At 54.4% G+C, this 15678-nt stretch overlaps 1 protein-coding gene across 1 annotated transcript; it reads left to right on the plus strand.

Moving 5' to 3' along the window:
• Nucleotides 1-1397: 1397 nt before the first annotated feature.
• TMEM147 (transmembrane protein 147) lies at nucleotides 1398-9913 on the plus strand. Its single transcript, XM_069946431.1, has 7 exons — nucleotides 1398-1588; nucleotides 1740-1809; nucleotides 5609-5674; nucleotides 8898-9034; nucleotides 9129-9213; nucleotides 9300-9421; nucleotides 9669-9913. The coding sequence occupies exons 1-7, from the start codon at nucleotides 1410-1412 to the stop codon at nucleotides 9787-9789; spliced, it is 780 nt and encodes a 259-aa protein (XP_069802532.1). The 5' UTR covers nucleotides 1398-1409; the 3' UTR covers nucleotides 9790-9913.
• The last annotated feature ends 5765 nt before the right edge of the window (nucleotides 9914-15678 follow it).

A 15678-nucleotide genomic window follows, 5' to 3' on the forward strand; every position in this document is an offset into this window, starting at 1 on the left:
GCGGAGACAAGGTCCATGAGCCGTCCTAGGGGCGGAGACAAGGTCCGTGAGCCGTTCTAGGGGCGGAGACAAGGTCCGTGAGCCGTCCTAGGGGCGGAGACAAGGTCCGTGAGCCGTCCTAGGGGCGGAGACAAGGTCTGTGGGCAGTCCTAGGGGCGGAGACAAGGTCCATGAGCCGTCCTAGGGGCGGAGACAAGGTCCGTGAGCCGTCCTAGGGGCGGAGACAAGGTCCGTGAGCCGTCCTAGGGGCGGAGACAAGGTCCGTGAGCCGTCCTAGGGGCGGAGACAAGGTCCGTGAGCCGTCCTAGGGGCGGAGACAAGGTCCGTGAGCCATCCTAGGGGCGGAGAAGAGCTCTGTGGGCAGTCCTAGGGGCGGAGACAAGGTCTGTGAGAAGTCCTAGGGGCGGAGACAAGGTCAGGCAGTCCTAGTGGGCGGAGATAAGGTCTGTGGGCAGTCCTAGGGGCGGAGACAAGGTCTGTGGGCAGTCCTAGGGGCGGAGACAAGGTCTGTGAGCAGTCCTCGGGGCGGAGACAAGGTCTGTGAGCAGTCCTCGGGGCGGAGACAAGGTCTGTGGGCAGTCCTCGGGGCGGAGACAAGGTCTGTGTCTGTGGGCAGTCCTAGGGGCGGAGACAAGGTCTGTGGGCAGTCCTAGGGCGGAGACAAGGTCCGTGAGCAGTCCTCAAGGCGGAGACAAGGTCCGTGGGCAGTCCTAGGGGCGGAGACAAGGTCCGTGAGCAGTCCTAGGGGCGGAGACAAGGTCCATGAGCAGTCCTAGGGGCGGAGACAAGGTCCGTGAGCAGTCCTAGGGGCGGAGACAAGGTCTGTGAGCAGTCCTAGGGGCGGAGACAAGGTCTGTGAGCAGTCCTAGGGGCGGAGACAAGGTCTGTGGGCAGTCCTAGGGGCGGAGACAAGGTCCGTGAGCCGTCCTAGGGGCGGAGACAAGGTCTGTGGGCAGTTCTAGGGGCGGAGACAAGGTCTGTGAGCAGTCCTAGGGGCGGAGACAAGGTCTGTGAGGTATATGTCATCTGAGAGAGGAGGTGGTATGACGTAGAGATAGTAACGCACCAGTGCAACCACACCCACACACCTTGTCCAGTAGACATACAATGTTGTCATAGTTACGGTGTGCAGGTCACATGACATGGCTGCGCCCACACAGGATGATGGAGTGGCAGGGTGCAAGGATGACCCCAGTGGATTCTGGGAGATACTGGATAACACATGGCAGCCATGAGACCTGAACCTAAAGCCCCCCCAGTGATTCCCACCCACATGGCCTCTGCTGCACACACCGTACTGGACCCTGTAGGATTTACCTCAGCCTGGAAATCATTTACCGCCGACCCCGCAGACATTTACTGCGCATGCTCCAAGAAAGAACAGCCCGTTACGCTGTCACCTAACGCGCATGCTCGCACACGTGACTACAGCCTGTACACCAGTGCGCAGGCGCAGAACCCTGGATCTGATTGGCCCCTGTGAGGTGACCGGGCCGGGGCCGCTGGTCGCCATGACGCTCTTTCATTTCGGCAATTGCTTCGCTTTGGCTTATTTCCCGTATTTCATCACATACAAGTGCAGCGGCCTGTGAGTACCGGGCACCGGGGGGGGTGAGGGGAGAAGCACGGGGCACCGGGGGGTGTGAGGGGAGAAGCACGGGGCACCGGGGGGTGTGAGGGGAGAAGCACGGGGCACCGGGGGGAGGTACCGGGTGTGCTGACCGGTGTCTGTGTTACAGCTCGGAGTACAGCGCCTTCTGGAGATGCGTCCAGGCCGGAGCCACCTACCTGTGTGTACAGCTGTGCAAGGTGAGGAGGGGTAATACAGGGGGGAGGGGCAAGGGGGGGTAATATAGGGGGGAGGGGCAAGGGGGGGTAATACAGGGGGGAGGGGCAAGGGGGGGTAATACAGGGGGGAGGGGCAAGGGGGGGTAATATAGGGGGGAGGGGCAAGGGGGGGTAATACAGGGGGGAGGGGCAAGGGGGGTAATATAGGGGGGAGGGGCAAGGGGGGGGTAATATAGGGGGGAGGGGCAAGGGGGGGTAATTCATGGGGGAGGGGCAAGGGGGGGGGGTAATTCATGGGGGAGGGGCAAGGGGGGTAATATATGGGGGAGGGGGTAATATATGAGGGGGGGTAATATATGAGGGGGGGGGTAATATACGGGGGGGGGGGGGGGGGGAGGGGGTTATACTACAGGGGGGAGGGGCTGAGGAGGGGGTAATACTACAGGGGGGGGGGGTGAGGAGGGGGTAATACTACAGGGGGGAGGGGCTGAGGAGGGGGTAATACTACAGGGGGGAGGGGCTGAGGAGGGGGTAATACTACAGGGGGAGGGGCTGAGGACGGGGGTAATACTACAGGGGGGAGGGCTGAGGAGGGGGTAATACTACAGGGGGGAGGGGCTGAGGAGGGGGTAATACTACAGGGGGGGGGGCTGAGGAGGGGGTAATACTACAGGGGGGAGGGGCTGAGGAGGGGGTAATACTACAGGGGGGAGGGGCTGAGGAGGGGGTAATACTACAGGGGGGAGGGGCTGAGGAGGGGGTAATACTACAGGGGGGAGGGGCTGAGGAGGGGTAATACTACAGGGGGGAGGGGCTGAGGAGGGGGTAATACTACAGGGGGGAGGGGCTGAGGAGGGGGTAATACTACAGGGGGGAGGGGCTGAGGAGGGGGTAATACTACAGGGGGGAGGGGCTGAGGAGGGGGTAATACTACAGGGGGATGGGCTGAGGAGGGGTAATACTACAGGGGGGAGGGGCTGAGGAGGGGGTAATACTACAGGGGGGAGGGGCTGAGGAGGGGGTAATACTACAGGGGGAGGGGCTGAGGAGGGGGTAATACTACAGGGGGGAGGGGCTGAGGAGGGGGTAATACTATAGGGGGGAGGGGCTGAGGAGGGGGTAATACTACAGGGGGGAGGGGCTGAGGAGGGGGTAATACTACAGGGGGGAGGGGCTGAGGAGGGGGTAATACTACAGGGGGGAGGGGCTGAGGAGGGGGTTAATACTACAGGGGGGAGGGGCTGAGGAGGGGGTAATACTACAGGGGGGAGGGGCTGAGGAGGGGGTAATACTACAGGGGGGAGGGGCTGAGGAGGGGGTAATACTACAGGGGGGAGGGGCTGAGGAGGGGGTAATACTACAGGGGGGAGGGGCTGAGGAGGGGGTAATACTACAGGGGGGAGGGGCTGAGGAGGGGGTAATACTACAGGGGGAGGGGCTGAGGAGGGGGTAATACTACAGGGGGGGGGGTGAGGAGGGGGTAATACTACAGGGGGGAGGGGCTGAGGAGGGGTAATACTACAGGGGGGAGGGGCTGAGGAGGGGTAATACAGGGGGGAGGGGCTGAGGAGGGGGTAATACTACAGGGGGGAGGGGCTGAGGAGGGGGTAATACTACAGGGGGAGGGGCTGAGGAGGGGGTAATACTACAGGGGGAGGGGCTGAGGAGGGGGTAATACTACAGGGGGGAGGGGCTGAGGAGGGGGTAATACTACAGGGGGGAGGGGCTGAGGAGGGGGTAATACTACAGGGGGGAGGGGCTGAGGAGGGGGTAATACTACAGGGGGGAGGGGCTGAGGAGGGGGTAATACTACAGGGGGGAGGGGCTGAGGAGGGGGTAATACTACAGGGGGGAGGGGCTGAGGAGGGGGTAATACTACAGGGGGGAGGGGCTGAGGAGGGGGTAATACTACAGGGGGGAGGGGCTGAGGAGGGGGTAATACTACAGGGGGAGGGGCTGAGGAGGGGGTAATACTACAGGGGGGAGGGGCTGAGGAGGGGGTAATACTACAGGGGGGAGGGGCTGAGGAGGGGGTAATACTACAGGGGGGAGGGGCTGAGGAGGGGGTAATACTACAGGGGGGAGGGGCTGAGGAGGGGGTAATACTACAGGGGGGAGGGGCTGAGGAGGGGGTAATACTACAGGGGGGAGGGCTGAGGAGGGGTAATACTACAGGGGGGAGGGGCTGAGGAGGGGGTAATACTACAGGGGGGAGGGGCTGAGGAGGGGGTAATACTACAGGGGGGAGGGCCTGAGGAGGGGGGTAATACTACAGGGGGGAGGGGCTGAGGAGGGGGTAATACTACAGGGGGGAGGGGCTGAGGAGGGGGTAATACTACAGGGGGGAGGGGCTGAGGAGGGGGTAATACTACAGGGGGGAGGGGCTGAGGAGGGGGTAATACTACAGGGGGGAGGGGCTGAGGAGGGGGTAATACTACAGGGGGGAGGGGCTGAGGAGGGGGTAATACTACAGGGGGGAGGGGCTGAGGAGGGGGTAATACTACAGGGGGGAGGGGCTGAGGAGGGGGTAATACTACAGGGGGGAGGGGCTGATGGGGGGTAATACAGGGGGGAGGGGGAAGGGGGGTTAATACAGGGGGGGAGGGGGAAGGGGGGTTAATACAGGGGGGAGGGGGAAGGGGGGTTAATACAGGGGGAGGGGCAAGGGGGAGGGGGTAATACAGGGGGGAGGGGCTGAGGGGGTTAATACAGGGGTCAGGAGGGGGATGTGAGGGGTGAGGAGGGGGATGTGAGGAGGGGGATGTGAGGGGTAATACAGGGGTGAGGAGGGGAATGTGAGGGGTAATATAGGGGTGAGGAGGGGGATGTGAGGGGTAATACAGGGGGATGTGAGGGGTAATACAGGGATGAGGAGGGGGATGTGAGGGGTAATATAGGGGTGAGGAGGGGGATGTGAGGGGTAATACAGGGGGATGTGAGGGGTAATACAGGGGTGAGGAGGGGGATGTGAGGGGTAATACAGGGGGATGTGAGGGGTAATATAGGGGTGAGGAGGGGGATGTGAGGGGTAATACAGGGGGATGTGAGGGGTAATACAGGGATGAGGAGGGGGATGTGAGGGGTAATATAGGGGTGAGGAGGGGGATGTGAGGGGTAATACAGGGGGATGTGAGGGGTAATACAGGGGTGAGGAGGGGGATGTGAGGGGTAATACAGGGGGATGTGAGGGGTAATACTACAGGGGGATGTGAGGGGTAATATAGGGGTGAGGAGGGGGATGTGAGGGGTAATACAGGGGGATGTGAGGGGTAATACAGGGGTGAGGAGGGGGGTGTAAGGGGTAATATAGGGGTGAGGAGGGGGATGTGAGGGGTAATACAGGGGGATGTGAGGGGTAATACAGGGGTGAGGAGGGAGATGTGAGGGGTGAGGAGGGGGATGTGAGGGGTAATACAGGGGTGAGGGGTAATACAGGGGTGAGGAGGGGGCTGAGGAGGGGTAATACAGGGATGAGGAGGGGTAATATGGGGAGGGGTATGTGAGGGGTAATACAGGGGTGAGGAGGGGGATGTGAGGGGTAATACAGGGATGAGGAGGGGTAATATGGGGAGGGGGATGTGAGGGGTAATACAGACTAGGCTGTGGGGTATATCCCGGTGAGGAGGTGTTGGGGGTCTTTGCTGTCAGTGGGGGCCGCACCATCTATAACCCCATTGGTCAGCGGCAGGTGCTCCCATCCGTCCTCTGCGACCTCTGGATTGGTGGGTGCTGTTGGGGTTTGGGGGGACAGTGAATTCTTGGGGGGCAGAGGTCGGGGTCGTCCATTCTCCCACTAATCGTTTCCTTCTTGCTCCTCCAGATGCTTTTCCTGGCCACGTTTTTCCCCACTTGGGAAGGAGCGGCCGGCGCCTACGACTTTATTGGGGTGAGAGATGCTTCAGCTTGTGGGGTGACATAGGTGAAGACATTAAGTAACAACAGAACAGTGAGTGCAGCTCTGGAGGATGAGACCGGATGTAACAGCAGAATAGTGAGTGCAGCTCTGGGGGATGAGACATGATGTAACAGCAGAATAGTGAGTGCAGCTCTGGAGGATGAGACCGGATGTAACAGCAGAATAGTGAGTGCAGCTCTGGGGGATGAGACAGGATGTAACAGCAGAATAGTGAGTGCAGCTCTGGAGGATGAGAGGATGTAACAGCAGAATAGTGAGTGCAGCTCTGGAGGATGAGACCGGATGTAACAGCAGAATAGTGAGTGCAGCTCTGGGGGATGAGACAGGATGTAACAGCAGAATAGTGAGTGCAGCTCTGGGGGATGAGACAGGTTGTAACAGCAGAATAGTGAGTGCAGCTCAGGAGGATGAGACATGATGTAACAGCAGAATAGTGAGTGCAGCTCTGGAGGATGAGACATGATGTAACAGCAGAACAGTGAGTGCAGCTCTGGAGGATGAGACATAATGTAACAGCAGTATAGTAAGTGCAGCTCTGGAGGATGAGACATGGTGTAACAGCAGAATAGTGAGTGCAGCTCTGGAGGATGAGACATGATGTAACAGCAGTATAGTAAGTGCAGCTCTGGAGGATGAGACATGATGTAACAGCAGAACAGTAAGTGCAGCTCTGGAGGATGAGACATGGTGTAACAGCAGAATAGTGAGTGCAGCTCTGGAGGATGAGACATGATGTAACAGCAGAACAGTGAGTGCAGCTCTGGAGAAGGAGACATGATGTAACAGCAGAATAGTGAGTGCAGCTCTGGAGGATGAGACATGATGTAACAGCAGAACAGTAAGTGCAGCTCTGGTCCTCCAGTCCTCCGGTTGGCTGTATCTTCAGGCCCCGCCTCCTCTACTGGAAATCATTCTGGAGGAGGCGGGGTCTGAACATACAGCTGACTGTCGGACTACAGGAGACATATATATAGTGTGTTCTATATTTTTTTTATATTCTATGTGTATTAAAAGGAACCTATGACCCCCAGCTAGTCCCTGCACCTATACATACAGTTTAATAGGGCTGGTAGCGCTATTGGCAAAAATATAAGTCCTAGCTATGTCAGCTGCACAAATCCCCTAAAAATGTACTTTATGCATCTCCATATGGGGGGTCCTCAGCGGCAAAGTAGTCACTGCAGGTACAAAAAATCCTGTGTAATTGCCGCCGGCACCTACGGTAAGAATCACACCCAGAGGGGAGTGAATAGATAGGATATTTCGTGCCTGCAGTGATTACTTAGCTGCTGAGGATAACCCCGATGCCTAGGTAAGTTCCTATTACACGGGCCGACGTCAGTGCTCATTTTCTCCTCATTCCTCACTCGCCGCCACCACTATTCCACGCGGCAGCAGCGAGCTGGTGAGTCCGGGGAGGGCTGCCCAGGTGATCGCTGATCATCCGGGTAGACCATAGGATATAGCGGTGGTCTTCTGCCTCCTATTCCACGGAGCAGCGGCAGCAGATCGTTGCAATATAAGTCGTTAGTCTTTCTACATGTTGAAAGACAAGCGACTTCAACGATCAGCCGACATGAACAATGTCGGCTGATCGTTGCCTCCTATTCCACGGGACGATTATCGTCCATAACGGCCGATAATCGTTCCGTGTAATAGGGCCTTAAACTATAATTTATATACATGCGGGTGATGTATAAAAGTTTATTTTTGGGGGACTTGTGTAACAGTCATAGCGAGTACTTATATATTTGCAAACAGTGCTACCAGTCCTATTATACTGTATGTATTGCTGCAGGGGCTGGCTGGTGGTGATTGGTTCCCTTCAAGGGTGTGTTCACATGTACAGGATCTGCAGCAGATTTGATTTGCTTTGAATCTGCCATCAAATCTGCTGCAGGTCTGCTGTGGATCCTGTACGTGTGAACGCACCCTAAATAGATTATGCTGCTGTACATGTGACGCCAAGCAGGTACTGTGCACATCTCTATTAAGGGTAGCTTCACACACACCGTCTCACAGTGGATTTTCTGCTGCCGATCCACAGGGGATCCACAGCAGATTTGATCTAAAATAACTGAACACAGCATCAAATCTGCTGCAGATTCTGAATGTATGAACGCACCCTTAGGCCTGGTTCACACATTGTATGACAGCAGCCGTTCTGTGACCTGGCCAAGTCACAGAACGGCCGGTGTCAGTGAAGTTTATCCCAGTCAGTACTGCAGTACTGGCTGGATAAACTTCAATTCTAGTGAATTGGGATGCCGGAGCTGTACTCTCCATTGTGGGATCTGTCCATTGTGTGATCTGTCAGGCTTGTGTGGCCGACATGTCAGTTTTTCATGCAGCCGCTAGGGATCCCCGCCGGAGTGTATACTATGTGTATGTATATATGTACTATGTGTATACACTCCAGCCAGGATTCCCTCTGGCTGCAGTACAACGTAAGTTTTGTACTAGTGTTAAAAAGAAAAAGACCGGCACAGCATGCTTTTTTTGAAACGCTTATGGGGAGCACTATGTGCTTAGCTGGACTTTGTGTTCAGACCAAATACTTTTTCCTGTGTGGGGTGCTCAGCTATATGGTAGCTTTAGAAAACAGTCACCGTTCATTCATAGAAGAATAGAAATGAAGCGGCACTCACCACTGTATACGTACAAGAATTCAGTGCTTGTTTATTCGTCCACAAATGGCAAGCATATTTTCTTTAGCAGGTAAGACGCCAACACTTCATGATGATAACAGGTGACAGCTGTTTCGCTTTACTAAGCTTCTACAGACCTCCCCAGCGGCTATGATCTCCCACGGGGGGCGACGCTTGCAAACTCCCAGGTGCAGGTGGGCGGCTCAGCAGGGGGCGCTTTGACCTGCAGTAGGCACAGCTTGCCTGGAGCGCCACTGCTTCCTCTGCAGGTCTGAACGCACTTTTCTTTTTTTTTTTTCTTTTGAAAATCGAATTTACAATTTTTAAAGAAATTGAAATCGATTTTCAAAATCTTGGTGAATTAATCGAATTAATTTGATTAATCACCCAGCCCTAGTATCATATCTGTGGTTTGTGGCCCCTGTATCCTTAAGGGCCCTAAGAGCATAGTGACTAGAGGATGTGTAATGTATGGATATAGCCACATGGTGTTGTATGTGATTACATGTTACATTATTCATGACGGGGATGTTGCGGTTTTCTAGGAATTCATGAAGGCCACGGTTGATCTGGCCGACCTGTTGGGGTTACATTTGGTGATGTCTCGGAATGCAGGGAAGGGCGAGTACAAGATAATGGTGGCAGCGATGGGCTGGGCGACGGCGGAGCTGGTGATGTCCAGGTAAGAGCCGTGTTCTCCATAGTCGGTGTGTGGTGACCAGTCCTGTGTGTGGTGACCAGTCCCTGACCTGATGCCATGTCTCCTTCACTGCCAGGTGTCTGCCTCTTTGGGTCGGTGCCCGGGGCATTGAATTTGACTGGAAATACATCCAGATGAGCATTGACTCCAACATCAGCCTGGTAAGATGTTCCCCGCTCGTCCTGACTCATTGCACCCTCTAAATACCCGATGTACCCCCCTAATCTGTATCCCTTGGTGCTGGCAGGTACACTACATGGCGGTGGCGGCCTTGGTCTGGATGTGGACACGCTATGATCTCCCCGCTCACTTCCGTCTGCCCGTCACAGTCCTCCTGGGCCTCAGCATGTACAAGGCCTTCCTCATGGAGTGAGTATCCAGCACATAAATCCTTCTAAGCAGCTTAAAGGGTGTTATGTGAAATGCAGACAGGAGCCACCAGATGGCGTCCCAGAGCGGGTGCTGCTGTCTCAGCTGTGAGGAGCGTCAGGTGTGGATGGATGGGGCTTCCTATCATAGAGTAACTGATGCTCAGGGAATTGCTTGCCATGTGATGGGCTCTGTTGTGGAGTTGCCCTTTAAGCCTGGTGACGTGTTCACACTTCTCTCTTTTCAGCTGCTTTGTGCACATCTTCCTGCTGGGCAGCTGGACTGCGCTGCTCCTGAAGGCGGTGACCACGGGCGTCCTGTCGCTGAGCTGCCTCACCCTCTTTGTGAGTCTCGTTCATGGTAATTGAGCCGATCCTGCGCTCGCTGTGGACTCTTCATTCCAGAAGATGCCATTGGACGGGCGGGAGAACTTTGTCTATTCTGTATTAAATTAATTTCCTAAAAACTTTATAATAAAATATTTGGACCCTTCGCCTCGGCTTCCCTTGTGGCCCCCTGACCTATAGTAACGGAAAGCATTTATTCAGGCACCTCCAGAGCTGCATTCACTCTTCTGCTTTAAAGACGCTGAACCTTATGGGGGAGATTTATCAAAGGGTGTAAAATTTAGACTGGCGCAAACTGCCCACAGCGGCCAATCACAACTCAGCTTTAGGCTCTGCTCAAAGGAAAGAGGAGCTGTGATTGGTTGCTGTGGGAGCTGAGATGTGCTGTGATTGGTTGCTGTGGTAGCTTAGCTGAGCTGTGATTGGCTGCTGTGGGAGCTGAGCTGTGATTGGTTTCAGTGGGTGCTGAGCTGTGATTGGTTGCTGTGGGAGCTGAGCTGTGATTGGTTGCTGTGAGAGCTGAGCTGTGATTGGTTGCTGTGGTAGCTGAGCTGAGCTGTGATTGGCTGCTGTGGGAGCTGAGCTGTGATTGGTTGCTGTGGTAGCTGAGCTGTGATTGGCTGCTGTGGGAGCTGAGCTGTGATTGGTTGCTGTGGGAGCTGAGCTGTGATTGGGATTGGCTGCTGTGGGAGCTGAGCTGTGATTGGTTGCTGTGGGAGCTGAGCTGTGATTGGTTGCTGTGGGAGCTGAGCTGTGATTGGTTGCTGTGGGAGCTGAGCTGTGATTGGTTGCTGTGGGAGCTGAGCTGAGCTGTGATTGGTTGCTGTGGGAGCTGAGCTGTGATTGGTTGCTGTGGGAGCTGAGCTGTGATTGGTTGCTGTGGGAGCTGAGCTGTGATTGGTTGCTGTGGGAGCTGAGCTGAGCTGTGATTGGTTGCTGTGGGAGCTGAGCTGTGATTGGTTGCTGTGGGAGCTGAGCTGTGATTGGTTGCTGTGGGAGCTGAGCTGTGATTGGTTGCTGTGGGAGCTGAGCTGTGATTGGTTGCTGTGGGAGCTGAGCTGTGATTGGTTGCTGTGGGAGCTGAGATGTGCTGTGATTGGTTGCTGTGGTAGCTGAGCTGAGCTGTGATTGGTTTCAGTGGGAGCTGAGCTGTGATTGGTTGCTGTGGGAGCTGAACTGTGCTGTGATTGGTCGCTGTGAGAGCTGAGCTGAGCTGTGATTGGTTGCTGTGGGATCTGAGCTGTGATTGCTGTGGGAGCTGAGCTGTGATTGGTTGCTGTGGGAGCTGAGCTGTGATTGGTTGCTGTGGGAGCTGAGCTGTGATTGCTGTGGGAGCTGAGCTGTGATTGGTTGCTGTGGTAGCTGAGCTGTGATTGGTTGCTGAGCTGTGATTGGTTGCTGTGGGAGCTGAGCCGTGATTGGTTGCTGTGGGAGCTGAGCTGTGATTGGTTGCTGTGGGAGCTGAGCTGTGATTGGCTGCTGTGGGAGCTGAGCTGTGATTGGTTGCTGTGGGAGCTGAGCTGTGATTGGTTGCTGTGGGAGCTGAGCTGTGATTGGTTGCTGTGGGAGCTGAGCTGTGATTGGTTGCTGTGGGAGCTGAGCTGAGCTGTGATTGGTTGCTGTGGGAGCTGAGCTGTGATTGGTTGCTGTGGCAGCTGAGCTGTGATTGGTTGCTGTGGGAGCTGAGCTGTGATTGGTTGCTGTGGGAGCTGAGCCGTAATTGGTTGCTGTGGGAGCTGAGCTGTGATTGGTTGCTGTGGGAGCTGAGCCGTGATTGGTTGCTGTGGGAGCTGAGCCGTGATTGGTTGCTGTGGGAGCTGAGCTGTGATTGGCTGCTGTAGGAGCTGAGCTGTGATTGGTTGCTGTGGGAGCTGAGCTGAGCTGTGATTGGTTGCTGTGGGAGCTGAGCTGAGCTGTGATTGGTTGCTGTGGGAGCTGAGATGTGCTGTGATTGGTTGCTGTGGTAGCTTAGCTGAGCTGTGATTGGCTGCTGTGGGAGCTGAGCTGTGATTGGTTTCAGTGGGTGCTGAGCTGTGATTGGTTGCTGTGGGAGCTGAGCTGTGATTGGTTGCTGTGAGAGCTGAGCTGTGATTGGTTGCTGTGGTAGCTGAGCTGAGCTGTGATTGGCTGCTGTGGGAGCTGAGCTGTGATTGGTTGCTGTGGTAGCTGAGCTGTGATTGGCTGCTGTGGGAGCTGAGCTGTGATTGGTTGCTGTGGGAGCTGAGCTGTGATTGGGATTGGCTGCTGTGGGAGCTGAGCTGTGATTGGTTGCTGTGGGAGCTGAGCTGTGATTGGTTGCTGTGGGAGCTGAGCTGTGATTGGTTGCTGTGGGAGCTGAGCTGTGATTGGTTGCTGTGGGAGCTGAGCTGAGCTGTGATTGGTTGCTGTGGGAGCTGAGCTGTGATTGGTTGCTGTGGGAGCTGAGCTGTGATTGGTTGCTGTGGGAGCTGAGCTGTGATTGGTTGCTGTGGGAGCTGAGCTGAGCTGTGATTGGTTGCTGTGGGAGCTGAGCTGTGATGGGTTGCTGTGGGAGCTGAGCTGTGATTGGTTGCTGTGGGAGCTGAGCTGTGATTGGTTGCTGTGGGAGCTGAGCTGTGATTGGTTGCTGTGGGAGCTGAGATGTGCTGTGATTGGTTGCTGTGGTAGCTGAGCTGAGCTGTGATTGGTTTCAGTGGGAGCTGAGCTGTGATTGGTTGCTGTGGGAGCTGAACTGTGCTGTGATTGGTCGCTGTGAGAGCTGAGCTGAGCTGTGATTGGTTGCTGTGGGATCTGAGCTGTGATTGCTGTGGGAGCTGAGCTGTGATTGGTTGCTGTGGGAGCTGAGCTGTGATTGGTTGCTGTGGGAGCTGAGCTGTGATTGCTGTGGGAGCTGAGCTGTGATTGGTTGCTGTGGTAGCTGAGCTGTGATTGGTTGCTGAGCTGTGATTGGTTGCTGTGGGAGCTGAGCCGTGATTGGTTGCTGTGGGAGCTGAGCTGTGATTGGTTGCTGTGGGAGCTGAGCTGTGATTGGCTGCTGTGGGAGCTGAGCTGTGATTGGTTGCTGTGGGAGCTGAGCTGTGATTGGTTGCTGTGGGAGCTGAGCTGTGATTGGTTGCTGTGGGAGCTGAGCTGTGATTGGTTGCTGTGGGAGCTGAGCTGAGCTGTGATTGGTTGCTGTGGGAGCTGAGCTGTGATTGGTTGCTGTGGCAGCTGAGCTGTGATTGGTTGCTGTGGGAGCTGAGCTGTGATTGGTTGCTGTGGGAGCTGAGCCGTAATTGGTTGCTGTGGGAGCTGAGCTGTGATTGGTTGCTGTGGGAGCTGAGCCGTGATTGGTTGCTGTGGGAGCTGAGCCGTGATTGGTTGCTGTGGGAGCTGAGCTGTGATTGGCTGCTGTAGGAGCTGAGCTGTGATTGGTTGCTGTGGGAGCTGAGCTGAGCTGTGATTGGTTGCTGTGGGAGCTGAGCTGAGCTGTGATTGGTTGCTGTGGGAGCTGAGCTGAGCTGTGATTGGTTGCTGTGGGAGCTGAGCTGAGCTGTGATTGGTTGCTGTGGGAGCTGAGCTGTGATTGGTTGCTGTGGGAGCTGAGCTGAGCTGTGATTGGTTGCTGTGGGAGCTGAGCTGTGATTGGTTGCTGTGGGAGCTGAGCTGTGATTGGTTGCTGTGGGAGCTGAGCTGTGATTGGTTGCTGTGGGAGCTGAGCTGTGATTGGCTGCTGTGAGAGCTGAGCTGTGATTGGTTGCTGTGGGAGCTGAGCTGTGATTGGTTGCTGTGGGAGCTGAGCTGAGCTGTGATTGGCTGCTGTGAGAGCTGAGCTGTGATTGGCTGCTGTGGGCAGTTTGCACCAGTCTAAATTTTACACCCTTTGATAAATCTCCCCCAATGTCTCTACTACTATTGTGCTGCAATGCATTGTGGGAGATATGTTTCTACCTAGTACAGGGAAACCTGGGATTACGAGCTTCTTTCTTTCCAGGACAGTGCTTGTAATTCCTATCACTCGATTGTCAAAGCAAATTTTTCCATACATTAAAACGCAGATGATTCGTTCCACACCCCAACAATCAGGTAGGTAAGGTGTTCTGCATCAGTAAAGAAGGGGTTAATCCGTTACCTCTCCACACAGAACTCCCTAGGTGGCTGCAAACCTGCTGGTGCTGGTACTGTCTGCCTGGAGCAGCTATCCATTAAGGGGTAGTTCAGGGGTCAGAGGGAAGCAGTTGTCATCCATGTGGTAGATGTCCGGATGAGACCCCGGGGAGCTGAAGTACTCGCCGCTTGGGTTACATCTGTGCTCACAGGATCTCGTCTGCCTGATCACCGGAGTAGGAGGGCGCCGCAGCCTGACCCACACAGTCCTCCGGCAGTAGGGAGAGGAGATAGGGCTAAGCTGCTCGCCTCCACAGGAGGATCTCTGCCATTCTGCAGGATCCCTGAGGTGGGTGTGGGATGACTGGAGTTGATCAGGTAGCAGTGGATTGAGAGGGCTAACTACTCCGTACAGTATCAGGATGGGGACACACGGGGCTCACCTTACAAATTCTTGCTTGCTTCCAGAGTTACAATTCTTTATAATTCTTAGCTTGTCTTGTGATACGCCCTCCGACCGGCCGGGGTCACCCTGCTTTTTCGCATTCTGTTTAAAAACTGATTGTTAAAGGGGAACTATCAGCAGGTTAGAGGAATCTCCCCTGCTGCTATGTCCCTACTGCACAGGAGACGCTGAGGAGGGCGGTGTGTCTCTTATAGTGTGTCTCACCTTATCTCTTATAGTGTGTCTCTTATAGTGTGTCCCTTATAGCGTGTCTCTTATAGCGTCTCTTATAGCATGTCTCCTATAGTGTGTCTCACCTTATCTCTTATAGTGTGTCTCACCTTATCTCTTATAGTGTGTCTCACCTTATCTCTTATAGTGTGTCTCACCTTATCTCTTATAGTATGTCTCTTATAGTGTGTCTCTTATAGTATGTCTCACCTTATCTCTTATAGTGTGTCTCTTATAGTGTCTCACCTTATCCCTTATAGCGTGTCTCTTATAGCGTGTCCCTTATAGCGTGTCTCTTATAGCGTGTCTCTTATAGTGTGTCTCTTATAGCGTGTCCCTTATAGTGTGTCTCTTATAGCGTGTCTCTTATAGCGTGTCTCTTATAGTGTGTCTCTTATAGCGTGTCTCTTATAGTGTGTCTCACCTTATCTCTTATAGCGTGTCCCTTATAGCGTGTCCCTTATAGCGTGTCTCTTATAGCGTGTCCCTTATAGCGTGTCTCTTATAGCGTGTCCCTTATAGCGTGTCTCTTATAGCGTGTCTCTTATAGCGTGTCCCTTATAGCTTGTCTCTTATAGCGTCTCTTATAGCGTCTCTTATAGCGTGTCTCTTATAGCGTGTCTCTTATAGCGTGTCCCTTATAGCGTCTCTTATAGCGTGTCCCTTATAGCGTCTCTTATAGCGTGTCTCTTATAGCGTGTCCCTTATAGCGTGTCTCTTATAGCGTCTCTTATAGCGTGTCTCTTATAGCGTGTCTCTTATAGCGTGTCCCTTATAGCGTGTCTCTTATAGCGTGTCTCTTATAGCGTGTCTCTTATAGCGTGTCCCTTATAGCGTGTCTCTTATAGCGTGTCCCTTATAGCGTGTCCCTTATAGCGTGTCTCTTATAGCGTGTCTCTTATAGCGTGTCTCTTATAGCGTGTCTCTTATAGTGTGTCTCTTATAGCGTGTCCCTTATAGCGTCTCTCACCTTATCTCTTATAGTGTGTCTCTTATAGTGTGTCCCTTATAGTGTGTCCCTTATAGTGTGTCCCTTATAGCGTGTCCCTTATAGCGTGTCCCTTATAGCGTGTCCCTTATAGCGTGTCCCTTATAGCGTGTCTCTTATAGTGTGTCTCTTATAGCGTCTCTCACCTTATCTCTTATAGTGTGTCTCTTATAGCGTGTCT

The sequence above is a fragment of the Dendropsophus ebraccatus genome, chromosome 12 (genome assembly GCF_027789765.1).
Source record: "Dendropsophus ebraccatus isolate aDenEbr1 chromosome 12, aDenEbr1.pat, whole genome shotgun sequence".
NCBI lineage: Eukaryota > Metazoa > Chordata > Amphibia > Anura > Hylidae > Dendropsophus > Dendropsophus ebraccatus.

Excerpts from the sequence above, each read along its gene's own strand:
- TMEM147 (XM_069946431.1), top strand. The coding sequence starts at position 1,410 with ATGCTCGCACACGTGACTACAGCCTGTACACCAGTGCGCAGGCGCAGA. Across the intron at positions 1,589-1,739 it reads ACATACAAGTGCAGCGGCCT|CTCGGAGTACAGCGCCTTCT; the intron begins GTGAGTACCGGG and ends TCTGTGTTACAG. Across the intron at positions 9,214-9,299 it reads TTGACTCCAACATCAGCCTG|GTACACTACATGGCGGTGGC; the intron begins GTAAGATGTTCC and ends TGGTGCTGGCAG.